Raw genomic sequence first — 26,076 nt, 5'->3', positions numbered from 1 at the left:
TCCTTACGGCCCCTCCCGACATCCATCACTGTGGAGGGACCTCCCCTGTTGGGATTTGTTTGAGGGGACTTGCTCTTGAACAGTACGTCCCCTGTGCAGGCTTTTCCTGTGGGCAGCCCCCCACCTCCCCGTGCGGTCTCCACCGTACTAACGTCCAGCCCCTTCCCTACGCGTTCTTCTGCTGAGCAGCGTTTGGGCTGCTCCACTTGGGGGAGTAACAGAGTGAAGGCGTGAACATGTGCACATTAGTAGATACGGTTTAGTGGGTAGAGGCTGGCCTGTGTCCTTCTCACACAGCGGCTTGCCTTCCCTTTAGTCCCTCGGAGACGTTGGCAGCATCTTGTACCTTTTATCTCTGTTCTTCTGTCTCGTGCTGGTCGTGGGGATGGGCTCCTGTCAGTGTTTGCCCTGTAAGGTGGGGGTCAGTGTGTATTTTCTTCCCTGTGGATATTCACATGGTCCCCGTCACTTACTGAACAGGGTCCCTCCCCCGCCATGTCTCTGCTGAGTGTTTGTCCCCAGGCAGGTGCGGCTGCAGCCTCTTCTCTTTGGTCTGAACCTTTGGCCCTTGGTCCAGGGCCGCCTCCAGCGACTTCTGTCATCTTACAGTCTGCGTGTTTGTGGTTCCTCAGCATTGTCTTGCTCATTCTGCCCCTTCGCGTTTCCACACAGGTTTTGGAGTAAGCTGGTTGGTTTCCACAGAAAGCCTGCTGGTGTTTTGATTGGATCACTTTGAATGTAAAGCTGAGTTTTCAGAGAATCGTCCTATTAACAGTTTTGCAGTTTCTGACCCATGAACAGGAGTATTTCTCCTTTTTTTTTTTTTTTAAGATTTTATTTATTTATTCATGAGAGAGCAAGAGAGAGAGAGAGAGAGAGGGAGAAGCAGACTCCCCGCTGAGCAGGGAGCCCGATGTGGGACTCGATCCCAGGACCCTGGGACCATGACCCGAGCCGAAGGCAGATGCTCAACGACTGAGCCACCCAGGTGCCCCTTATTTTATTTTTGTAAAGATTTTATTTATTTATTTCACATAGACACAATGAGAGAGGGAACACAAGCAGGGGGAGTGGAGGAGAGAGAAGCAGGCTTCCCGCCGAGCAGGGAGCCCGAGGCGGGGCTCGACCCTGGGACCCCGGGATCGTGACCCGAGCCGAAGGCAGACGCCCGACGACTGAGCCACCCAGACCCCCAGTAATGTTTTGTCATTGTGTGGAGGGCTTAAATTAACATCTTTTGTTAGATTCATTCCTGTGTATTTGATGTCTTTTGATACTAACTGGATACTTTAACATCATTTTCTAATTGTTTATAGTCAATGCAAATCAGCTACCTTTCTGTAACCAGCAACTTCAGATTCACTTATTAATCTGAATGGTTTGATTTTCACGTATATACTCATAACATCTTAAGATTAATACTTTGTTATTGTTCAGGAGAGAAAGGGGGGAAGGGACTGAGCCAGATCTGATTCCAGAGGAGCCTGTGTGTCTCCCTGTGGCGGGTCGTGTCTGCTCCCAGGACACGCTCTGCGAGGTTGTGTCCTGGTGCCTTTCTGACCCTGTGTTTGTGACTGGGCTGGACTTGATTGACCCGTTTGCCTTTTGAGGGGCCAGGAGTGCCACCTGTGAGCACGGGGGCGCATTGCGTTCATGTTAGAAACTCCCACCAGCAGCCGCTCACAGTTCTGCCTGCTCTGCTACCTTCTTGTCAACGTTTGATACCATCAGTCTCTCATTTTAGCCGCTCTGGTGGGAGCCTTGATCTCGCCTCCTCATTTTTTTTTTTTTTAAGATTTTATTTATTTATTTCACATAGAGAGACACAATGAGAGCGGGAACACAAGCAGAGGGAGTGGGAGAGGGAGAAGCAGGCTTCCCGCTGAACAGGGAGCCTGATGCAGGGCCCGATCCCAGGACCCTGGGACCATGACCTGAGCCGAAGGCAGACGCTTAACGACTGAGCCACCCAGGCGCCCCACGCCTCCTGGTTTTAATTTGCATTATCTTAATGTGGGACATCTTCCCAAATGTGAACTGGTTACATGGCTATTTCCTTTTGCAAAATGCGTATTCAGAGCTTTTGCTCATTTAAAAACATGTGTTTTGTTCTTCAGTAGCTGTGGTGATTTAGGTATCCCTGCCTCCCCCTCTTCGGGGAGACACCCCCTTGTCAGCCATCAGGTACTGGGGGCTCTTGGTCAGGTGAGGATCCGCTCCCTGCTCCTGTGTGCAGAGAGCTCTTGTCGGGATCAGTGATGAATTTTATCACAGGTTTTTTGGCAGCTATTGGGTGATCATATGATTCTCTTTCCTTTCTTCATGTGGTGTGTTAAATTTTGAATACTCTGTTATTTCTATTATCCCCTGTACATAAACCTGTAGGAGAGATTCCCCAGAGGGTCGGGAGTGTTCTGGGTCGGTAGGTGTTGACTGCAGTGTGGGGGTTGTGCTTGAGGGGTCCCTTTCCTGTCAGTGCTGGGGTGGTAGAGTGCAGGTCATGACAGGTGGACATCCTTGGAGATGTGGTGGGCCTAGAATCTTGTGTGGCCCCATCTTCCAGCATGTTGAAGTGGCTCAGGCCCTGCCCGGGGCCCCTCCTTGCACTCCAGATGCCCTTGGAGCTGGCTGTGTGTCCTGGCAGAAATCTCCTGGTCGCTTAAGGGTGTCTCTCGGGAGCTGCCACGGCTGGTGGGTGCCGTGGCTGGCTGTTCAAGCTGGGAGACTGTCGGGACCACAGGTGATGGGGACTGTGGCCATGCTCAGTGCTGGCAGGCGGCTCCTCCCGGGAGCACCCCGAGTACCCCTGCTGCTGAGTGTGGCATGGGGGGGGTGGCTGTGACTGCCATGTTTGCTGACCGCTTCCCTGGGGAGAAGTGCAGACAGCAAGCCCCCCAGCGCGGAAGCAGTCCCTCTACCAGCATGGCAGGCTGTGTGTGTTCTGCCTGCATGGGGCTCACCGCGTGCCCCCCACAGCCTCTTGCTATACCGTGGTCAGGGCGGGGAGGCCAGGAGCACTGCTGAGAGCGCACAGAGCCAGGGTGTTGGTTAGAATTTGGAAGTCTCCACCGAGCAGCACCCCCCGGGACATGTCAGCAAGGGGCGCAGGTTCCAGGGCGTTTAGCTGCCGCAGCCAGCCCTCCCCTCAGCGCTGGGTCCTTCATCATTTTGGGATGGGGCTGCCCCACCCTTGCCCTCCAGGGCTCTGTGCCCGTCCCATTTCCACACGGGGCCTCCTCAGCTTGTGTGGGCAGCACTGCACACGTGACCAGCCGCTCATCCTGAGCAAATTCTGTCGTTCTCCACTGGGTGGCACGGAGGCAGGCACAGGGCTGACGTGCCCCACCCTGGGTCAGCCTGCTGGTCAGGATGGGGCTGGGATTTGGGCTTCTTGATCCTCATCCTGCAGGAGGGACCAGCCCTGAGACAAGACCAGGAAGGGGGTGATGGCGGTGTGCCCCGCCCACCCTCCTTGCACCAGGGGTTTGGCCCGCAGGATGTGTCCCCAGAACAGCCCCATAGTGTCACCGGCTTGTGGTGACGTCAGTTGTGGAAGGGGGAGGCCTGTTCCTGGGAGGGGAGACGTCTGGGGGAGGCCCACACAGGCAGGGGGCATCAGGCTCCTTCCGTGCATAGGGGAGTTCATGGTGGAAAACAGGACTCTCCTCCTGCCAACGTTCCCTTTTTAAGACCAGCTCTTGTATTCCTCATTATTTAATCCTTTCCCGGGAAAGCCACGTTGGAGACGACGTGTGTCTCTCCTCTCTTCATGCTCATGGGAATACTTGGGTTTCAGGACGAGCACGGGGGCCGTGTGGGGCAGAGGAAGGTGGAGGGAGCCATGTGTGCTCAGGCGAGCCTGGTGGGCGGGACGTGCTTCTCGTTGCCCAAGTAAGAGATTTGCTTTTCCTGGCACATGAAATGAAATCGCAGTGAATGGTGAGGATTCCGAGAACTTAATTTGGGAATGATGTCTGAAAGCATCACTTTCTTTTCTAGGATAAAGATAAAGTTTCTCTGACCAAGACCCCAAAGCTGGACCGCAGTGATGGAGGGAAGGAGGTGAGGGAGCGAGCAACCAAACGGAAGCTGCCCTTCACCGTGGGGGCCAATGGAGAGCAGAAGGACTCGGACACAGGTATAGATGCCGCCCCTCACTCCCTGCTGACCACCCAAGGCCATCCTCACCTGCCAGACTCTTCTCTTCCACAGAAAGTGTCCTTGACGGCCCCTCCCTCAGGCGTCTCCTGACCCTGGACCCTGTCTGGGATGTGCCCCCAGGACAGGTGCCCCCCAGCCTCTCTGTACCTCTCAGCTCTGCACCAGGACTCTTGGGGGAGTCCTGCTGGAGGCCTGGGTGGGGTCTAAGAGCATCTTCTCTGTTGTTGATGTTCAGGGTGACTCGGTGCCGATAGGAAAGGTTCACACACACACACAGTTCCCCGAGAGGGCCAAGCAGGAACATTCCCCCAGCCCCCAGCACACCCAGCGAGGCTCCCAGTGTGTGCCCAGCTGTAGGCGTGAGTGTGGGCTCCTGTCTCCTGAGGTTCGCAGGCCCCCTGCCCGTGGTTCATTCAGTCCCCTGGAAGTCTTGCGCTGGAGGATAAGCGTGTTTTCCCTTAGGGCTGCAAAAGCACAGAAATTGCACCCCGTTGTTTGAAGTAAAAGCCAAAGGAACACTGAGAGTGAGCTAGAGTCAGTGCCGTTTTCCTGCTGGTGTGGTGGGGCCTGGTGTTGCAGAGCAGGGCTGTGTGTGTGCATGACTATGAGCCTGTCTGCACATGAGCGAGCATGTATATCCGTGTGTGTGTGTGTGCGTGCACACACGCACATGTGTGAAAGGGGGGCTGATGATACTTGGCACGTGAACCTTCACGTTGATGGCCTCTCGAGCGGCTCCTGTGGCCCGCGGGGGGCTAGGCAAGAACCTGGCCTTTCTCCTGCCAGCCTGAACTACCTCTTCTCCTTGACCCTGGTGCTCAGGGCCCTTCCCGGCCTGCTGGTCGTCTGACTGGTCTGCAGACGTGTATGCCAGTCACAGGCAGGGGTGAAAAGGGGTACAGAATTCCCCGAGAGCCACGGAACCTGGGGTGAGCTCACAAAACCGTGCATGCAGCCATAGGACAAGGAGGAGAGGCCCTGCCAGGATGGCGGTGTGGGTGGGGCTTCTTGCGTAGGAGGCTTTGTGTCGGGTAGCGGGAAAGTGACGGGTACTGAAACAGGACAAGCATGTGCGAAAATTGGGAGAAATGGCAGCGCGCATAGCCTGGAAATGTGTCTGTGCTGTGGCTTTTATTCACCAGGCCACAGGGGTCCCCCCCCAACACCCTGTGCGGGTGCTCCCCACTCAGACGTCTGGTTAGGTAAAAGCCAGAGGAGTGGGTTTGGTTTTGCCAGCTAGGGTATGAGGAAGGTGTCATGGGCCCCCAGGGATCCTTCACGGGGGTGTGACAGAGCCCATGGCTTTTGTGGCCGGACTGTCACAGTGGGGACAAGAGGGGTGGGTGGGCGAGCGGAGGGGCCCGTGGATGCACATGGACGTTGGGCTCCTGCCAGAACGGAGGGGCTCCGGCTTTAGGTCTGGAGGAACTAAGGCCGGGCCCGGAAGTGCTCTCTCCTATTACGGTGCCCTACCACTTTTGGTTGTAGAGGGCCTGGTCTTGGTACCTGGTCGTTAGCTCTCTGGGTGGTGGAGGCCTGAGATTGGTGTCCATCCTCTGGGACGTTCCTATAAATTCCCAGCAGCCTTGCTGTGAGTTCAGGAGACCGTGTTAGGGCTTCTCCATCCTGGGAGAATGTGTTGCCTGAGCAGAGCGCATCTGGGTAGGCGGACGTTCTTGGGCTGCCCACTCTGCTCTGGTTGGTGGGATTTCTCTGCGACGCCCGTTTCATTGTGATGTCGGCTTCTTGGGTTCGTGTGTTTCCAGCGGGCCTTAAAGGGTCCATCTCTTGATGGCTAGCATTTCAGCAAGAGGCTGCCAGGTGGCTTCACCTGGGTCCACATGGGTTCTGTCTGGGGTGTCTAGGAAGTTCTTGGGGCGTGCACGGAGTGCTCACGTTTCTCTTCTCTGCAAGTCGTGGGTCTGGGTGAGGGCAGGGAGGGCGTCACCGTGAGGTAAAAAGAAAGTGAAGAACATTTGGAAAACAAAATTTTCCAGGCTAGGACTCTGTTACAAACATCTTAATACATACGAAATACAATTGCCCTCGTATTATCATCATCCTTTAGGGGTCTGATTTTACATCTTGTGTATCTGCTTTGTTAACAAAGCAAGATTTTCCGCTAAGAGGATTCTTCTTTGGGTGTGTTGTGCGTGACTTGTATCAGGAGCCTTTCACACTTGGTGCTTGGTGTGTCACGCACGGCGTTGGGAGGCGGGCTGCTGGGGCCCCTGGCGGGCCCTGCGAGCCGTGGTCCTCCTGCACTTCCGGTGAGAATACCTGCGCCAGGTGCTGACACCTCCGGCCAGGTGCCTCCCAGCTGCAGGGCTGAGTGATCTGTGCAGAGTGACCGAGGCCGGGGCACTGCGGTCCCCTCGGGCCGAGGGAGGGTCTCCCGGAGTGGCAGACTTGGAGGGCCCCGGCCGCCCGCTGACGGCCCCCTGCATCCCCGCCCTGCCCAGCCCCTGCTCCTGCCATGGCCCTCCGGCGCCCTCTGCTGGGAAGCTGCAGCCCTGTGCTCACCGAGAGGGGAACACGGCAGAAGGCTCCAGAACTCGGGGTTCTGTTTCCTCAGCTGTGCCCCCCAGGTGGGCGGAGGCTGCTGACCCTCTGCCCAGGGACCACCGAGCTGCCTGAGAACGTTGTCCTGTTTCCTCGACCCCTAGGAGGCGACCTCCTCCGTCCGCAGTGCTTAGGCCCGGCGGCTTGTCTGTGGTGAAAGCTGGACTGGACTTGGTCTGCGTCCCGGCCGATGGAGGCCCGTCTCCCACAGGCGGCTCGTCACTTCAGCTGCCCACACAGCACCCTGGACGGCCAGAGTGCGCCTCAGAGCCAGGCCTGCCCCGGGGGGCACAGGAGGGGAGGGGCGGGCGGCGCGTGCTCGCCTCATCGCAGCCCTGCCAGTCCAGACCCCAGGCAGGTCTGATGTCTAGGAAAAACAGGCCAGGGACGGCTCTTCCTCTAGCGGCTGGGGAAGGCAGCGCCTCCGCAGAAGAGGAGGCAGGCCTCTCGGGGGGGGCCTCGACCCGGCAGGTCGCCTGAGGCCCTGCAGCCTGGCCCAGCCTGCCCCGTCCGTCCGCCACCGGCTTGACGCTGGCCTCTGTGTAAAGCGCTTCACCACCTGCTTCACCTAGAGTGTTAGGATGAAAAGTATGTGATGGCCACACTTCAGATGGGACTAACGTGTCTATTTTTTCATGTTCGAATTTCCTCTCAACTTAAAAATTCTGTAAGCAAGCGTTTAGGTCGATTTACGTGCTTACCTACCCTTTTCAGGCTTCTTTCGTAAGCCTCCTACTCTGTTACGGTTTTCCGTCCCTTAGTCTGAACATAAGCTGTGCCCCTTGCTCCCTGGAACCACCACGGTGGCCGCGGCCTGTCCCCAGAGGCCAGATGGGCCCCCCAACCCCGCATCAGAGGGCTGCCCTGTCAAGAGGCATCAGGAGCTGGCCGCTGCTGGTTCTCAATACCTGGAAGTGTCTTTGGAGTAATGAAAAATTAAGGTTTTCGTATTTTGATTTTATCTCATGAATAAGACTCTTGTGTCCTGCATCTGGTATTTATTCAGCAACACTGACGGGTAAACTCCTCATTCACTCCGTGTTAGGGGTTTGGGGACATTCACGTATTCACTGAAATCATGGTCCTCCTTGTTCCGTAAGATTGCTTGGGGCTGCCCCTGTTCGAGGACGGACTCTGGCTCTGAACACCGTGTGCTGCCGCACACCGGAGGTCACACGTGCCTGAGGAGGAAGGGCTTCTGCGCGCACATGCTTACTTGGCGGGCCTGCCCGTGGTGGGCGGTGAGCAGGGCGCCACCGCCGGGCGCTGCTGCTGTGGAGCCTCTGGCTGGAGAGCGCTCGTGCCACCCACAGTGAAACCATCGCTCTGTCGTTTTCCTCCCTGAACTCGAGCGGTTTCTTCCTGTACGTACAGAGGGGAGTATGGACTAGCCAAGGAAGCCTCTTTCTACTTCAAGTTCCCAGTGTCCCCCATTTGCAGAGTAGGTGGCGATCTGCAGGATCGTGGCCTCCCTCGGGGCCCCTGCTGTCCACACAGTGTGGGTGAGCCAGGCCCTCACAACCACCTTGGGTTCTGCGACTCTCAGGGAGGACCCCCAGGACCATGACTGATGGCGGACAGGGCGCAGAGCAAAATCCACACGGGAAGGCACATGGGGCCCCATGCAGGGAAGCTGGCTGTGGCTTCCGGAGTCTCCGGGGAGGACCCGGGGCGGCGACGTGGCCGTTCCACCTGGTGGTGCTCCAGGGTCTGAGGCAGGGGCTTGTGCAGACAGGCCCAGGGTCAGCAGGACTGACGGCATGGTTCGTACATTGGGGCAGGTTTGGATTATAATTTATTTATGAAAGTTCTCACTGTGCTTTGGTGCCATAAAAGGAGGGTCGGCGGTTGGGAGGTTGTGTTGTGTGTGGGCTGTTAGGCCAGCATCACTTTGCGATCCCTGGCTTCCTCTCCACGGCCCCGGCAGCCCACACTGAATTCCCAAGCACCTGTGGAATTGGGACTGTGGTCGCCCTCGCCTGGAGAAGAAGACATGCAGCTGCAGAGGCCACATAGCTCCGACCTGGGAGGAGAAGGCAGATTCAGAGAGGGACCCCAGGCCCTCCCCTCTTGGACACAGGAGACTAAGACCACAGAAGCCGAGGGCTTGCTGAAGACCCCCTCTGTCTTTACTACGCCATCAGTGGTGGTGATTTTCTGAAAGAGGAGGGAGAAGCCAGTCACAAGTGCAGCCTGAACATCAGAGTGCCCCCACGCAGGTCGGGTGGGCGCTTGGGTCCTGGTCTTGCTGCACTTGGAGAACCGAGCGTGAGACTTGTTCCAGAGACAAGCCCCCTCGCAGCTCCTGGCCTGGTTCGGATCGCCTCCGGTGTATGGACTGTCCCACCAGAAGTGGTTCTTCCTGGACTCTTCACATCGGCTTCAGGCCTGTGTGTCTGGTGTGGAAGGCTTGCTCCTGATAGTGGTATGTCCCCGGTGCCATCACATCTCCCTGAGCTCTTCTGATGTCTCGGTGAGCAATGCCGTTCCACAGCAGCACCCCAGATGCTCCACCGTGGAGTGGGGTCAGAGCAGCGCTGACATGTAGGATTTTAGGGTGGAGCGTAGGGCTCACAGATTTCCCTTTTGGGCAGTGTGGTGGCCTGTGTTTCCTGAAAAAGCCGTCAACTAGAACAGCCCAGAAGTCAGAGATGGTGAGTGGTGGGTATGATGAAGGACCCGTTTGAGTGCTCCAGGTCCCCGGGAGTCGGGCCGCGGGCCGAAGGTCTGTCAGGGCCACCGTGGACACGCCCATGAGAGCCACATCCGGGACACCGCGGGCGGGAAGAAGACTCCATCCCAGATGGGGCAAGGGGCTTTGAGAGGTGTCCCCAGAGATTTGTCCTAGCTTGTCCCTTGCCGGCTGGGACCGAGATGTGGGCCGTCCTGTGCTGCTGGGAATGCCTCTCCGTCCCGCCAGTCCCAGATCAGAGCAAACGCTCGTCCTCTCTGGAGAGATGGGCTTCCGTGCAGTTTCTGGGCCCCAGGGTTCAGACAGCTGGATACAGAGCATGAACCAGTAGATGCAGTAAAGGAGAAGTTGGAAAGCATGGGCAAGGAACAGGATGCTGCCAGAGAATACCACGTCGATTTTTGAAATACATAAAATGGGATATATGGAAACAAAAATTACCAATGAAATTAAAGCTTCAGTGGACAGATTATATAGCTCATTACATGGAACATAAGAAAGAATTCATGGGGGTGCCCGGGTGGCTCGGTCCGTTGGGCGTCTGCCTTCGGCTCAGGTCATGATCCTGGAGTCCCGCATCGGGCTCCCTGCTCGGCGGGGAGTCTGCTTCTCCCTCTGACCTTCCCCCCTCTCGTGCTCTCTTTCTCTCTCTCTCACTCTCTAAAATAAATGAATAAAATCTTCAAAAAAAAAAAAAAAAAGAATTCATGGCTTGGTAGTTACAACCAAGGAAATTGCCCGGACTGTGGAAGAGAAAGAGGAAAAGGCAGGAAGTGGGAAAGAGTTCGGGGTGTTGAGAGAAGGCAGCTGGATGGCGCCAGGAAGGCAGAGCCCTCGGCGTTCGTGCAGCAGAGTCCCTGAGTGTAGGGGTGCGGTCTGTTGTGGGCAGAACACAGGTGGGTACGCACGTCAGCACGTGGTGGCAAGATGGCAGGGGCAGAGCGGTGCTGAGGCGGCCGGAGGGCCGGCGACACTCCCACCTGGTTGCGGGGAGGAAAGCTGCCTTGTCGCCAGATGTCCGGGTTCTGCTGGGGAGGGAAGCACAGTGGCAGGCAGTGGAGTCTGGAAACCAGGGTCCCTCAGGACCACACGCCGGGAAGGGCCACACTCCAGCCCTGCAGCTGCCCCAGAAGGCCCGGCTGAGAAAGGGGGGCCTGCTGGCATCGGCTGTGGAGGGCGGGGACCCTGCATTTGCCAGGTCGGGGGCTGCACCTGAGAAGGGGTGGCACGGTGTGGCGCCCACGTCACAGACCGCAGCGAGCTCGCACCATAGAAATACAAGGCGGTGTCCCGTCAGCGTGTTTTCCTTACGATGGTGCAGGGGCGCCGTCCAGGCTCGTGTGAAACCATCACCCCCACCAGCAACAGTCAGAACACCGGGAACACACCGGCGCTGCTGGAGAACCACATTTCACCATCAAGAGATGGGCATCGTAGAAGATACGATTACATTTGGGTTTTTCCCCCTGTGTTAAGACACGTAAGATGTCCCGTTCCCACTCTGGGAGAGCCGTGTGGGAGGGTGGGCTGCAGGGCCCCTCCCAGCAGGAGGGGCTGTCCGTGCCTTTCGTGTCCCCACGCATCGTCCAGTGTCATCCAGGGCTCCTGGCCACAGCAGAGAAAGGCCCGCTGGGGCACAGGGCCTCCCTGCACACAGTGTCTCCACGCCCCCCGTGTGACTGCGCCTTCTGACACCACAGGCCTGGTGCTGTTGTGTCCTGCTCTGCAGTGGGGGGCACGTTGTGTTCCTGCAGAAAGCCCTTTGGGCAAAAGGCCCGGCTGGTTTACAGCTGCCGCTCACAGGAAATGCCTCTCCTGCCCCCCACCTTATGAGGGATCTAAGCCCAGACCCTGCCTCGCCCCTCCCTGGGTCCACTGCAGTGGAGAGCCTGGCCGGGCCTCTGGCTTTGTGCTCTGTCCCCGCGACCAGGAATCTTCGGCACCGCACGTGTTTCTCTGAGCTCCGCGTCCTTCCTTCTCCAGTCGGCTTCCTGCGTCCACTCCCCTGGGGAGGCAGCTGCGGCCTGAGCCGTGTATGCTCCGTGGGGCACCTTGCGCAGGGGTCCGAGAGGCTCTGGTGGTCCCGGGAGACGGGGTAGAAATCGGGTCCAGACTGCAGAGCGTGAGAGTGTTCTAGTACCCGGAGCCCTGTGCTGGAAACACTGCGTCGGCAGGGGCGTCGTAGCGCAGTCGGTCAGCATGTATGTGCTGGGGGTGCGGTCCGGTTTCTGCGTGAGAACGTGAAGGGGGCAGCCCATGGCCGAGGGAGAAACAGAGAAGGCACCGGGTAGAGGCAGGTCAGTGGCGCGCTCAGCCGTGGGAGAACTTTGAAACCAAATGCCCGACTTGGGCTCTGTGGCCCCGAGTCACTGCGGAAGCGTGGCTTAACTTCTTGGGACCCCGGGGGGCCACGGGGCTGCCGCCGTGCGTGAGCGGGGTCTGTGGTCGCCAGGAGGAATGTTCTGGAATTTACTGCCTCTCTAGGGCTGTGCCTGGTGGGTGGGTTAGAGACTCACTTGCTGGAGGTGGCCTGTGGGGCCTGAGGAGCCACCACCCAAAGCACGGGGACCCACGTTCCAGCAGGGCGCGGCTTTCTCAGGAAAGAGCAGCTCATGGGAGACGTACAGTGCTGCATCTGTGGGGCTGGGCATGTTGTCCTGGAGTGGGGCAGGCGAGGCAGACGGGGGTCCGTCTGGTCCGTCCCTCACAGATGGCACCCGGCTCCCGAGGGCAGGCCCCAGCCAGCGAGGCAGCTCTCCAGTGCGCTGAGTGGAAGGCAGGAGGAACACACTCCCCCCACCCCCCCGAGAGAAGAATTTCAGGGACCCGAGTCTCCCACGGTGACCCTCCTTCCCGGCTGCACTTTGCACCCCGTGACCTAGAACGCCCCCTGACCACCCCGGCTCCCTGCACAAAGGCCCCACCCAGCACGCACGGGGCAGTGTGGGGAGGGTGCAGGCTTCCGGTGGATCCCTAGTTCCCCAGCAGGAGGGGCAGCTTTGGCTCCTGGTTCATGGAGTTGGGGGTGTATCTTCTCTCCCTTACCCCTGCCCCTTCTCGAAGAAACAGCACCACGTGCTTGTGTTCAGGGCTGGCAGGGTGTTTTGTTACGGGTCAGACCAGCGGAGGATGTGCGCGTCCCGAGGAGGCTGACACGGAACGGCTGAGCTGTTCCATCGTATCTGGTTAGTGCTCTGTGTTGATGCCTTTAGATGCCTCCAGCTCAGTCCATGTCGTGGTACTGCAAGGCTGGTTCGCTCCTCGAAGGGCCATGGCATGAAATGGAGGTCCCTAGAAGCAAGAAGAAAGGTACAGTACTGACGAGTCGGCCTTGATCTGTTTATGTATTTCTAAACTGTGTTTGCCATTTCTATCTGCACTGTTTGGAGGCGGGACGGGGAAGGAGGAATCCGCGTGTGCACACGTGTATTTAATAGACGGAGACCTGTCCTGTGTGAACCGGGACACCGGTGAGGGGCCGTCCCACCGCCTGGCGCGCGGCGGGCAGTGTGGGGAGGCACCTGAGTGGAGCGAGCGGTCGGTGGGGGCCGAGGCGGAGCAGGCTTCATTGGCTGATCACATGGTGTCGAGACTGTTCCCGCTGGAGGTGACGCCAGGTGGCACGGTGCTGCCGCCTCTGCTCTTGCCCTTTCCCCGTGAGCTGTGAGGTGGGAGGCAGGGGCTCCAAGGCACCAGGGAAGGCTCCGGGTTCTGAGGACGGCGTGGCATGAAATCTCCCCCTGTCTCCTCCACCACCTCACAGAGAAGCAGGGTCCTGAGCGGAAGAGGATTAAGAAGGAGCCTGTCACCCGGAAGGCCGGACTGCTGTTTGGCATGGGGCTGTCTGGGATCCGAGCCGGCTACCCCCTCTCCGAGCGCCAGCAGGTGGCTCTCCTCATGCAGATGACTGCCGAGGAGTCTGCCAATAGCCCAGGTGAGCCCCCAGGGTTGGGGCAGTCTTGGGGACGGGCGCCCCCTTTCCCTCATGGAAACGGCCCAGGTCCTAGCGGCTTCTGTGACCGGGGACACCCCCCGCTGACGCCCCCACTTGTCCTCTCCTTGGCCTGCAGTAGACACAACACCAAAGCACCCCTCCCAGTCGACAGTGTGTCAGAAGGGGACACCTAACTCTGCCTCAAAAACCAAAGACAAAGTGAACAAGCGAAACGAGCGCGGAGAGACCCGCCTGCATCGCGCGGCCATCCGCGGGGACGCCCGGCGCATCAAGGAGCTCATCGGCGAGGGCGCGGACGTCAACGTCAAGGACTTCGCAGGTGAGCGCTCCCAACAAGACGGGAGGCTGCGCCCCCCGCCTCCACGGAGCCCCCTGGCCAAGCGAGCGCACGCGCCGGGGCTGGGAAGGCACAGCCCGGACCTGGGGGTCAGCGTGGCATGGGCGGCGGGGCGGGGGCCGATCCCGTTCTTAGGTCAGTGTGATTTGCTGTTTCTTAGAAGGAGAATCCATATTTTGGGAAATATTTCAAAGTAAGGTCATTTTATTTTTCACCGTTTCTAAGAGAATTGGGAAATTTCTAGATACCACCCTGCTGTGTTCTAATAAACCCCAGTTCTGTGGGAGAGGGGTCTGCCTCTGGCGTACTTAGGGAGAAGCTGCACCGCCTCTGTGCCTTTCAGCCTGGGGACACCTCCCACTCCACAGGCTAGAAACGTCTCCCCGAGCCTGCCCTTGAGCTCAGCACAGGAGTGGGGGTTTCTCCCCCGGCTGAGACAGCCGAGCGTGATTTACTTGAAGGGCCTGTGATCGCGGTTCGCTGCGGCCTCGTGTGCACAGGATCCTTGCGCTGTGTTCTGCTGCATGGGCCAGAGTCCAGCCCTGTTTGCTCTGCTTTGGGGAGAGCGTGGATGAGCAGAGCAGTCTTCATGACAAACCCGTCTGAGTTTTTCCTGCTGCCTTAGTTGCTAGTTGTCTGTCAAACCTAATTTAGCATTTTTTAAAAAATCAGTTTTCCTAGATCAGGATTTTCCAAAGTACTAGACTTTGTGTCCATGGGGGTGGGCCCTGTTTGCACACTGACATTTGAGGCCATGCTTCCTGGTGGCCTTCTGAGGCGCTCGCAGAAGCGGCCACCAGGGGAGACCTTCCTGCGTGGCGTCAGCCGTGTGCTTCACCAAGGGCACGCTCCCCAAGCCTGCGGCTGTGGCGACAGGCTCTGCGTCCTCCCCAGGTGCCTCCCCAGCCTTCCCCCGTGTCCTGCGTGTGTATCGCTGTGCTCACCAGCCCTCGGCCCCAGTGGTCCTCGTAGGTTGTGAATCTCCGGGGTTAACAAGCTCCTCATCGCGGAGCAGACAAGGTGCCACAGTAAAGGGCGCTCAGGGTCTCCCGGGACCTTAGCCCTCCCATGCAGGGCCCCGCCACCGTCAGGGCCCCCGGAGGGTGTGGCTGCGGGACAGGAGTGGCGTTCTTGAGGATTAAATAACATAGGTCCTAAGTGTCTGTTTCCAGGCTGGACGGCGCTGCACGAGGCGTGTAACCGCGGCTACTACGATGTCGCCAAGCAGCTGCTGGCCGCGGGCGCGGAGGTGAACACCAAGGGCCTGGATGACGACACCCCCCTGCACGACGCTGCCAACAATGGACACTACAAGGTGGGCGCCTCCCCGCACACCCTCTGGTGGGCCTGCCGGCTGACGTGGCTTCCATTCTGTTGCTCCCCGTCCCGTTGTCCCCGCCCCTGCACGCTTGGCAGCCCCCCCACCTCTGCTCATCCTGGGCGGCCCCTCGCAGCCTGTGGACAGGGCCCTCCTCTGGCCACGCAGTGTGGCCGGGTGTTAGCAGGTGAATGATCACACCCGTAGGGAGGGGTTCGGGAGCTGCTCCCTGCCCCGTCCTTGTCCTGTCCCTGTTGCTGTGGTACCCACAGCGACGCAGTCCTGAGGGATGTAGCCAGTACACGGGAGGCCCGTTGTAACCAGTCCAGGAGCAGCGAGCACCCAGAGATGGCGAGGCTCTCGCTGCGGTCACTACCCGACCATCATGAGGAGGCCCCGGCCAGAGACGCCCAGTGGGGCATGCGAGGACCGCGCCTGTAGACCAGAATGCACCTCTGACGCTCCCTTGTAGCTGCCCTGCCTGGTCGCTTCTGGCAGATGCCAGGGAACCGGCAGCACCGAGCGTGACGAGCGCTTGGAAGGTGACAAGTCACCGCGGTGGGGGGAGGGGCTCTGAATGAAAAGATGCCCATGGTGACTTGGGGAAATCTGGACACGGGTTATGTACTTGAGGGTAGGGAGTATAGTTTACTTTTCGGGTAAGATAAAAGCATCGCGGTTTTTTGTTTTTGTTTTAAGGGTCCTTTTAGAGAAATGTACTGAAAAAGCTTATGAAATGCATGGGATCCACTTAAAATAGCCAGGGCAGGGGACTGGGGGCTTGGGGGGGGGGGCAGGGGTGACATGAGGCTGCCGGTGAGGTGAGCTGGTAGCCGACAGAGTGGGGAGGAAGGGGGTCGCCCTTTCAGTCTCTGTCCTTTTATAATTATTATTGTGGAACTGTCTCACGCGATAGACTGGAAGTGTGGTGATGGGTACAGGGTGATGGACCCCAGAGAGGTCCCTGCCCAGGTGCTGGGACCTGGGACCCTGGGACCTCGCATGGTAAGGGGACTCCACAGATAGGAGTGAGCAAAGGATCAGGAAGTGGTGGCCTTGGATTATCCAGGGAGGCCCAGCAGCCTTCAGGGTCTGTGTGGCAGAAACCCTTTGCCAGCCGGGTCAGAGTTACCAGCAGAAGCAGGAGGGAGGAGAGCATGAGGGCGGAAGGGGGCAAGGGACGTAGTGGCTTCCAGCAGTAGGGACAGCCCTTAGCAGGCAGACAGCGGGGACGTGGGACCAGAGTCCCAGCACTGCAAGGGGCCCCACGCACAAGGAAAGGAAGAGGCCAACACCACACGCCTGTAGGGTCGTGAGGTCGGTTTCAGACCTGCCCAGTCAGAGGGCATAGTGATTCGCTAGAGCGGGCAGCTGGGTCCCCGTGAGGGGAGGCCCCGGCGTCCTAAATGAGAACGGGTGTGTGAGCGATGAGGCTGTCCTTGTTAAAGGTTCTTTTCACGCTGCATTTTCTGGACCAAAGCCGCGACTGGATTCAGTATTTGCACTTGAGTCCAGGGAGCTGGCCGCCCCGGGCGTGTGAAGCCCAGTTGCTGGGTGTAGACAGCTGAACACAGCTGCTGAAACATCACCCTGCGTGTCTGTCATTCACAGGACCACCCTTACCCGTGTAAGACAAAGCACGGCTTTGGAAATTTCGAGGCTTTTCTAAAATAAATGAAAACACAAAATAAACCTCCTTACAGAAGCTTGGTCTTTGTTTCCTCTCTTCTGTCAACCCCCCGCCCCCCCTTCCCCCCAAACTTCCAGAACCCTTCCACGCCCACCGAACCCTGCCGGATGGCAGCTCGTCCTTGGTGGGAGGGGAGCGTGCATGTGAGGAGATTCGGGGACGTGGGGACCCCGTGGAGAGGGAGGAGGACTTCTGTGGGAGCTGGGACCTGTTCCCTGTGGCGCAGAGCTTGGAAGGGGGTGGGATGCCGCTAGGCTCCTTCCTGCGGGAGAGGCTTGGGTCTAGAGAGCCCGCCGGGCTGTGCTGTGTGCACGGCTTCTGGTCCTCGGCGGGGGGCGGGCACGGTGGGGGGAGTGGGCTACAGCTGGACACAGACGGGCACAGTAGCGCCCCCGTGTTTCTCAGGAAGCTCCCTCATGTGCCCGTTGCCGTTTTGTAGGTGGTGAAGCTGTTGTTACGGTATGGAGGGAACCCTCAGCAAAGCAACAGAAAAGGCGAGACGCCCCTAAAGGTGGCCAACTCCCCGACCATGGTGAATCTCCTGTTGGGCAAGGGGACCTACACATCCAGCGAGGAGAGCTCGACCGGTGAGTGGCTGGGCGCCGCGCCGTGTGCCGGCTGCGGTTGGGAGCATGGGGTGCGGGTCTCCTTGTGCTGCTGTGGGGGGGCACAGCAGGCCTCCCCGTATCCGCCAACGCCTGTGCTTCTGGACTGCCAGGCCCTGTCCCCGGGGGTTTCCGTGCCAACAGTCCTGCAGGCTTACTGCTTATGTGCCACCCCTGCCTCCATACAGACCTCTCTCTGGTCAGCCTCCGGTTTCGCTAAATCGGGCGAAGGGCTGTTCCTCCCTCCCCCTGCCGAGGGCAGCCCGGACCTCGTCTGCTCTGTGCCCTCCCCGTGCCTGTTCTGGGTGGTGGCTGTGAATCTGTCTCTGACCTCTTCCTCCCTGTTCCCAGCAGAGAGCTCAGAGGAGGAAGACGCCCCGTCGTTCGCGCCTTCTAGCTCAGTTGACGGCAATAACACAGACTCTGAATTTGAGAAAGGCCTAAAGCACAAGGCTAAGAATCCAGAGCCCCAGAAAACTGTGACCCCTGTCAAGGATGAATACGAGTTTGACGAGGATGACGAGCAGGACAGAGTCCCTCCAGTGGACGACAAACACTTACTGAAAAAGGATTACAGAAAAGAAACTAAATCAAACAGTTTCATTTCTATACCCAAAATGGAAGTGAAAAGTTACACTAAAAACAACACAATTGCACCAAAGAAAGCGGCTCATCGAATCTTGTCAGACACGTCGGACGAGGAGGACGTTGGTGTCACTGTGGGGACAGGAGAGAAGCTGAGACTCTCGGCACATGCAATATTGCCCAGTAACAAAACACGGGAACCTTCCAGTTCCAAGCAGCAGAAGGAAAAAAATAAAGTGAAAAAGAAGCGAAAGAAAGAAACAAAAGGCAAAGAAGTGCGATTTGGAAAGAGGAACGACAAGTTCTGCTCATCGGAGTCGGACAGTGAGTCCTCGGAGAGTGGCGAGGACGATGGGGACTCGGTGGGGAGCTCCGGCTGCCTCAAGGAGTCCCCGCTGGTGCTGAAGGACCCCTCCCTGTTCAGCTCTCTGTCTGCCTCCTCCACCTCGTCCCACGGGAGCTCTGCTGCCCAGAAGCAGAACCCCAGCCACTCAGACCCGCACGCCAAGCACTGGCGGACAGACAATTGGAAAACCATTTCTTCTCCTGCCTGGTCAGAGGTTAGCTCTCTGTCAGACTCCACAAGGACGAGACTGACGAGCGAGTCTGATTGCTCCTCTGAGGGCTCCAGCGTGGAGTCGCTGAAGCCCGTGAGGAAGAAGCAAGAGCACAGGAAGAGGGGCAGCCTGCAGAGCGCCCTGTCTGAGAAGAAGAGCTCTTTCCATGCCAGCGTGGATGGGGCCATTCCCAAGCTGGACAAGGAGGGGAAGGTCGTCAAGAAACACAAAACGAAACACAAACACAAAAACAAGGAGAAAGGGCTGTGTTCGGTCGGTCAGGAACTCAAGCTGAAAAGCTTCACCTATGAGTACGAGGACTCCAAGCAGAGGTCCGAGAAGGCCATACTTCTGGACAACGATGTATCCAGCGAAAACAAGTTGAAGGCCTTGAAGCACGACAGGGACCACTTCAAGAAGGACGAGAGACTTGGCAAAATGAAGTCAGAGGACAAGGAATGGCTCTTCAAAGAGGAGGTGGTCAAAGTTTCCAAGGATGAAAAATCCCTGAAGAGAATCAAAGACATGAGCAGGTCTTTCCGAGAAGAAAAGGACCGTTTAAATAAAGCAGAAAAGGAGAAATTAGTGAAGGAAAAGTCTCCTAAAGAGGAAAAACTGAGACTGTACAAAGAGGAAAGGAAGAAAAAGTCCAAAGACAGGCCCTCAAAATTAGAGAAAAAGAATGACTTTAAAGAGGACAGACTTTCGAAGGAGAAAGAAAAGACTTTCAAAGAAGAGAAAGAAAAACTCAAAAAAGACAAGGTTTACAAAGAAGACTCGTCCGCTTTTGACGAATACTGTAACAAGAGTCAGTTTCTGGAGAACGAGGACACCAAGTTCAGCCTTTCTGACGACCAGCAGGACAGGTGGTTTTCCGACCTGTCCGACTCGTCCTTTGATTTCAAAGGGGACGACAGCTGGGATTCTCCGGTGACGGACTACAGGGACGTGAAGAGTGACCCTGTGGCCAGACTGATCCTGGAGACCGTGAAAGAGGACAGCAAGGACAAGAAGCGGGAAAACAAGGGCCGCGAGAAGCGAGACTATGGGGACAAGCGGAACGACAGGGACGCCTTCTTCAGGAAGAGGGACAGGGACTGTGTGGACAAGAGCTGCGAGAGGAGGAAGGAGCAGATGGAGAAGCACAAGGGCGTCCCCAGCTGCCTGCCCGAGAGGGACAAAAAGAGGAGGGAGTCTGCCGAGGGCGGGCGGGACCGGAAGGACCCCCTTGAGGGCAGCAAGGAGCGCAAGGACGGCAGGGCCAAGCCCGAGGAGCCATACCGGGAGGAGCCGAAGGAGCTGGGCGGCGAGGCCAGCTTCAAGGACAGGCCCGACTGTGACCTGGGGAAGGGCCTGGAGCCCTGGGAGAGGCCCCCCCCCCGCCAGAGAGAGGGAGAGGAAGGAGAAGGTGAAGTTGGAGAGATGCAAAGACAAGTCCAGTGACAAGGATAAAGGCGAAAAACCCATCCTCGAGAAATGTCAGAAGGACAAGGAATCTGACAAGGGTTTTAGAGAGAAAAAAGATAGCAAGGAGAAGCATAAAGATACACACAGCAAGGACAAGGAGAGGAAAGCGTCCCTCGACCAAGTTAAGGAAAAGAGGGAGAAGACTTTCCCTGGGCTTCTCTCCGAGGACTTCCCTGAGAAGAAGGGAAAGGAGAAGAGCTGGTACATCGCAGACATCTTCACCGACGAGAGCGAGGACGAGAAGGACGAGTATGCCGCCAGTGGGCTCAGACTCGGGGAGGCCGGGGACCCGCCCCGAGTGGACGGCCCCCCGGACCCTGACCGGCACCGGAAGCACTCCGCCGACCGGCAGCACTCCGAGAAGCAGAAAGACCGGGAGCTCCGAGAAAAGAAAAAGGAGAAGGGAGCCCTAGAAGGGGGCAAAGACAAGAAAGAGAAAGTCCTCGAGAAGCACAAAGACAAGAAGGATAAAGACTCCGCAGAAAAGTACAAGGACAGGAAAGACCGGATGTCCGTCGACTCCACTCAGGAAAAGAAAAACAAACAGAAGCCCCCAGAGAAGGTGGAGAGGAAGCCCCCTGCCGAGGACAAGGCCAGGAGCAGGCACCGGGACAGGCCAGACAGGGAGCACTGCCGAGACAGGAAGGCGTCGAGGAGCACGGAGGCCGAGAAGAGCCTGCTGGAGAAGCTGGAGGAGGAGGCCCTGCACGCGTACAGGGAGGACTCCAACGACAAGGCCAGCGAGGTGTCCTCGGACAGCTTCACGGACCGCGGGCAGGAGCCGGGCCTCAGCGCCCTCCTGGAGGTGTCCTTCACAGAGCCCCCCGAGGAGAAGGCCAAGGAGAAAGAGAGGCACAGACACTCTTCGTCCTCGTCCAAGAAAAGCCACGATCGGGAGAGAATCAAGAAAGACAAGTCCGAGAAAAGAGAGAAGAGCGATGACTACAAGGACCCTGGCGGCAGGAAGGACCCCGGCCAGTACGACAAAGACCTCTCGGACGCCGACGCTTATGGGATCCCTTACGGCACGAAAGCCGACGTGGAGGACGGGTTGGATAAAGCCATCGAGCTCTTCTCCACTGAGAAGAAAGATAGGAACGATTCGGAAAGGGAGCCCTCCAAGAAAGTGGAGAAGGAGCTGAAGCCCTACGGGTCCAGCACCGCCAGCGCCCTCAAGGAGAGGAGGAGGAGGGACAAGCACCGGGAGAGGTGGAGGGATGACAGGGACAAGCACCGTGACAGGCACGGGGACGGGCCCCTGCGGCACCATAAGGACGAGCAGAGGCCTGCGGCCAGAGACAAGGACAATCCTCCGAACCCGCTCAGAGACAAGTCCAGGGAGGAGAGCCTGAAACTCAGCGAGGCCAAGCTGAAGGAGAAGTTCAGGGAGAACCCGGAGAGAGAGAAGGGTGACCCGGCAAAGGTCAGCAACGGAAACGAGAAGCTGCCGGTGTCCAGAGACGTGGGCAAGAGGGACGCGCGGCCCAGAGAGAAGCTTCTGGGCGACGGTGACCTGATGATGACCAGCTTCGAGCGCATGCTGTCCCAGAAGGACCTGGAGGTCGAGGAGCGGCACAAGAGACACAAAGAGAGGATGAAGCAGATGGAGAAGATGCGGCACAGGTCCGGGGACCCGAAGCTCAAGGAGAGGATGAAGGCCGCCGAGGACGCGCGCAAGAAGAGTCTGGACGCCCCTGCCAAGAAGCCGCCGGCGCTGGACCCTGCCCTGAAGGACAGGAAGCTCAAGGAGTCTGCTCCTGCTCCGCCCGCCGCCGAGAACAAGCCCCACCCGGGACCAGCCGTGGACGCGAGGGACTGGTTGGCAGGGCCGCACATGAAAGAGGTCCTGCCCGCGTCTCCCAGGCCTGACCAGGGCCGGCCCACCGGGGTGCCCACGCCCGCATCCGTGGTGTCGTGCCCCAGCTACGAGGAGGCCATGCACACGCCCAGGACACCGTCCTGCAGCGCCGACGAGTACTCCGACCTCATTTTCGACTGTGCAGACCCCCAGCCCGTGTCCAGCACGTCCGCCCGCGCCTGCTCCCCTTCCTTCTTCGACAGGTTCTCTGTAGCGGCGGGTGGGGTTTGTGAGACCGCGAGCCAGACGCCTACGAGGCCGTTGTGCACAAGCCTTTACCGCTCGGTCTCCGTTGATATCAGGAGGACCCCCGAGGAAGAATTCAGCCCTGGGGACAAGCTGTTCAGACAGCAGAGTGTCCCCACCGCGTCCACTTACGACTCACCGGGGCAGCACCTGGAGGACAAGGCCCCTGGGCCCCCAGGTCCTGCCGAGAAGTTTGCCTGCTTGTCTCCGGGGTATTATTCCCCGGACTATGGCATCCCCTCCCCCAAAGCGGACGCTCTGCACTGCCTGCCTGCGGCCGCGGTCAACACCACCCCCTCCCCAGAGGGTGCCTTCCCTGGTTTACAAGCGAAGTCCCCCCCTCCACACAGAGATGAGCTCTTGGCCCCATCCATGGAGGGGGCCCTTCCGCCTGACTTGGGCATCCCCCTGGATGCCACGGAGGACCAGCAGGCCACTGCCGCCATCATCCCCCCGGAGCCCAGCTACCTGGAGCCCCTGGACGAGGGGCCCTTCAGCACGGTCATCACGGAGGAGCCCGTTGAGTGGGCGCACCCGGCGGCCTCGGAGCAGGGCCTCTCCTGCAGCCTGATCGGGGGCGCCCCTGAGAACCCCGTCAGCTGGCCTGTGGGGCCGGACCTCCTGCTTAAGTCCCCACAGCGACTCCCAGAGTCCCCGCAGCATTTCTGCCCCAGTGAGGCCGTCCACCCTGCTGCGCCGGGGCCCTTTGGGGCCACAGAGCCCCCTTACCCAGGCTCCCCTGACTCGTACCCTCTGTCGGCCACCGAGCCTGGACTTGAGGGCGCCAAAGGTGACGTGGGGGAGGCGGTCCCGGCCTCTGTCTCCGCCCCAGAGGAACCAGCCGCCTTTGCCCCTGCCTCCAGGCTGGAGCCGTTCTTCTCCAACTGCAAGCCGCTGCCGGAAGCAGCCCCCGACACGGCCCCGGAGCCTGCGTGTTTGACCACCGTGGCTCAGGTGGAGGCTCTGGGGCCCATGGAAAGTAACTTCCTGGAAAACGGGCATGACCTGTCGGCCCTCGGCCAGGTGGAGCCGGTGCCCTGGCCCGACGGCTTCCCCAGCGCCGAGGACGACTTAGATCTCGGGCCCTTTTCCTTGCCAGATCTTCCCCCTCTTCAAGCGAAAGACGTTTCCGACGTCGAAACAGAACCTACAGAAGAGCCTGCCCTCGTTCCTCCGGAAGAGACCCCGGCGGGGCCCCCTGTGGTCCTGAACGGCGGGGATGGCCCTGCCGCAGCCGCCGAGGACCAGCCCCCGCGGCCTCCTGACCAGGTGGCCCCCCGGCTTGCCGCGGAGCCCGAGCCCGAGCCCCCGGAGGAGCCCCAGCCAGATGCCACAGTGGAAGCCGCGGTAGAAGCAGGGGCCGTGTCGGAGGGGAGGGTCCCTGAGGACTCCGACTCCAGCCTGGGGCCGGCGCCGGCACCCCCCGAGCAGCAACCGCCAGGGAGTGGAGAGGAGGCGGCCGAGGGCCAAGATGCGCCGGCCGCATCCCACAGCGTGCCCGACGCCCCCGTGGACGGCTCGGCCGTGGCGGACGGGGCCGGCCCACTCGACAGTGCCGGTCTCGAGGGGCCGCTGGGCAGCATGCAGCCCGAAGTGATGGAACCAGAACCCAAACCCGCGGCCGAAGCCCCCAAGGCCCCCAAAGTGGAGGAGATCCCCCAGCGCATGACCAGGAACCGGGCCCAGATGCTGGCCAACCAGAACAAGCAGAGCTCGCCCCCCTCGGAGAAGGAGCCCGTCCCCGCACCCGCCCCCCGAGCAAAGGGCCGCTGCTGTGAGGAGGACGACCCCCAGGCCCAGCACCCACGCAAGCGCCGCTTCCAGCGCTCCAGCCAGCAGCTGCAGCAGCAGATGAACACGTCCACACAGCAGACGCGGGAAGTGATCCAGCAGACGCTGGCCGCCATCGTGGACGCCATCAAGCTGGACGACATCGAGCCCTACCACAGCGACAGGTCCAACCCCTACTTCGAATACTTGCAGATCAGGAAGAAGATCGAGGAGAAGCGCAAGATCCTCTGCTACATCACCCCTCAGGCACCCCAGTGCTATGCCGAGTACGTTACCTATACGGGCTCCTACCTCCTGGACGGCAAGCCGCTCAGCAAGCTGCACATCCCCGTGGTGAGTACCGGGGCGGGGCCGGGACCCCGCGGGCCGCGTGAGCGCAGACGCCAAGCCCCCCCAGGGCTTGCTGCCCTCCTGGGGACCAGCCTCCCACACGGTGGGCCTTGCTGACGGAGCGCCTCGGGGTCGGGAGATCTGCTCACTTGGCTCTGTGGGCGTCCCTCCTCCTCACCCGGGACTACCCACCTCCCGCATCACGCACACCGACGTAGCCGTGCCGCTCCCTGCCACTCGGGGATCCCCTCTAACACCCCAGTGCCTCCACGGACACGTAGGCCTGGCCCCTCTGAGTGAGTCCCTCCACGCTTCGGTCCCGGTTCCCGGTGGCCCCGTGTTGCTGACGCGAAGCCAGGCCTCTATCCTCCTTACGGTGGAGCCCGAGCAACCCTGGCCCCTTTCGCACCTTCTCCAAGTGCACCCTTCATGGGGTTCGCGGGCTCCTCCGCCCAGAGGGCCTGTCCCTAAGCCCCCCAGCCCCACCGTGGGCGCTGCACACGGAGCCTCTGGTCCCTTTCGTCTACTCCATTCCCTTGGCCACCTGATCATCCTCCATTGGCACCCAGTGACCCCGTGTCTGTGCAGACGGGACCCGTCCAAAACCCGGCCGTGCACACCGCCTCCCAGCCCCCTCGAGTCCACGTCTGGGCCATCAGGCACACATCTTGCACGTCCCTGCTGCTCCTGTTGCACCCCTTCCCCTGGGTGGGCTCCTGCCTCCTGCTCGCACAGCAGAGCCCGACCCCAGCCTTCCTCTGCTCACTCCCAGCCCGCCCGGCCTGCTCCACGTGCAGGTGACTTGCTGCCCGTTTTTTTTTGGCGGGGCGGGGGGGATCGCACCCTGAAGAAAAGCCAGAACTTCTGTCTTATGCTGGGAGGGCCCAGGCGCACAGCCCACGTCGCCAGTCTCAGGGGGAGCCCCCCCCCCCGGGGGGGGGGTCACGTTGGATGCGTGTGCTCTGAAAGTTGGTGTCTGAGCTGGTTCTCCACCAGGGCTGACATCCGGTGTGTTCTGATCGAGGACCCGGGCCTTGGGGTGTCAGGCTCCGGAGGCGAGGCGCTGAGAGCACAGCGCCTGGGCCGGCACCCCCCTCCCAGCACGGCTCTCCCTGATCCCAGGCTGCCCCGGGGAAGGAGACGAGGCAGCTTAGCCCTGTCGGTCCTGGGGCGGGGAGGATTAGCTGCTTGGTCTTGTCGGGGACACCAGATCCCAAAAGAATCTGGCCTGGGATCTCTGTTCAGTGAGACGTTTGGTTGCCTTTTTCGTTTAAATTTTAGTTTTCAAAACAGAGCACCACGACCATCGTGGAAAATTTGGGGTCACTGTGTTTGTGTAGCTTCTGCTTACCTTCCACTGGGTCTCACACCTTCTTTCATAGAGACCGCTCTGTTTCCTTTCCTGTCGCCACACCACGGTCACCCAGGCTGTTTGGGAAGGGTGGGCAGAGGGCGGGCATCCTGGTGCGAGTTCACAGCCCCACCAACCCCCCACCCCCCGTGATTGCAGATTGCGCCCCCTCCCTCCCTGGCGGAGCCCCTGAAGGAGTTGTTCAAGCAGCAGGAGACGGTGCGGGGCAAGCTGCGTCTGCAGCACAGCATCGAGCGGGTAAGGGGCTGTGGGCGCGGGGTGTCGGGCCGGGGCGCGGCTGGCCTGCGGGGGGCCTGGCTCATCCGGCTCCTCTCCTCCAGGAAAAGCTCATCGTCTCCTGCGAGCAGGAGATCCTGCGGGTTCACTGCCGGGCGGCGAGGACCATTGCGAACCAGGCGGTACCGTTCAGTGCCTGCACCATGCTGCTGGACTCGGAGGTCTACAACATGCCCTTGGAAAGTCAGGTGGGTGGGCACGCATGCGCCTGGGCCGCGCCACAGGCAGCGAGTGGAAATACCCGCGTCCCACAGATCGAGTCGGCCCGGCGGGG

General features: G+C 59.7%; 1 protein-coding gene across 1 annotated transcript in view; it reads left to right on the top strand.

The window, feature by feature from the left end:
* ANKRD11 (ankyrin repeat domain 11) overlaps nucleotides 1-26,076 on the top strand; it is a 114,061-nt gene that overhangs the window by 83,488 nt on the left and 4,497 nt on the right. Inside the window, 9 exon segments of the mRNA XM_021705665.2 lie at nucleotides 4,000-4,138; nucleotides 13,179-13,349; nucleotides 13,486-13,689; nucleotides 14,880-15,022; nucleotides 17,155-17,302; nucleotides 17,675-19,833; nucleotides 19,835-24,157; nucleotides 25,665-25,763; nucleotides 25,847-25,990. Coding sequence (XP_021561340.1) covers nucleotides 4,000-4,138; nucleotides 13,179-13,349; nucleotides 13,486-13,689; nucleotides 14,880-15,022; nucleotides 17,155-17,302; nucleotides 17,675-19,833; nucleotides 19,835-24,157; nucleotides 25,665-25,763; nucleotides 25,847-25,990 — 7,530 coding nt within the window.

This window comes from Neomonachus schauinslandi, chromosome 16 (assembly GCF_002201575.2).
Source record: "Neomonachus schauinslandi chromosome 16, ASM220157v2, whole genome shotgun sequence".
NCBI lineage: Eukaryota > Metazoa > Chordata > Mammalia > Carnivora > Phocidae > Neomonachus > Neomonachus schauinslandi.
This window is presented reverse-complemented; position numbering and strand designations above follow the sequence as displayed.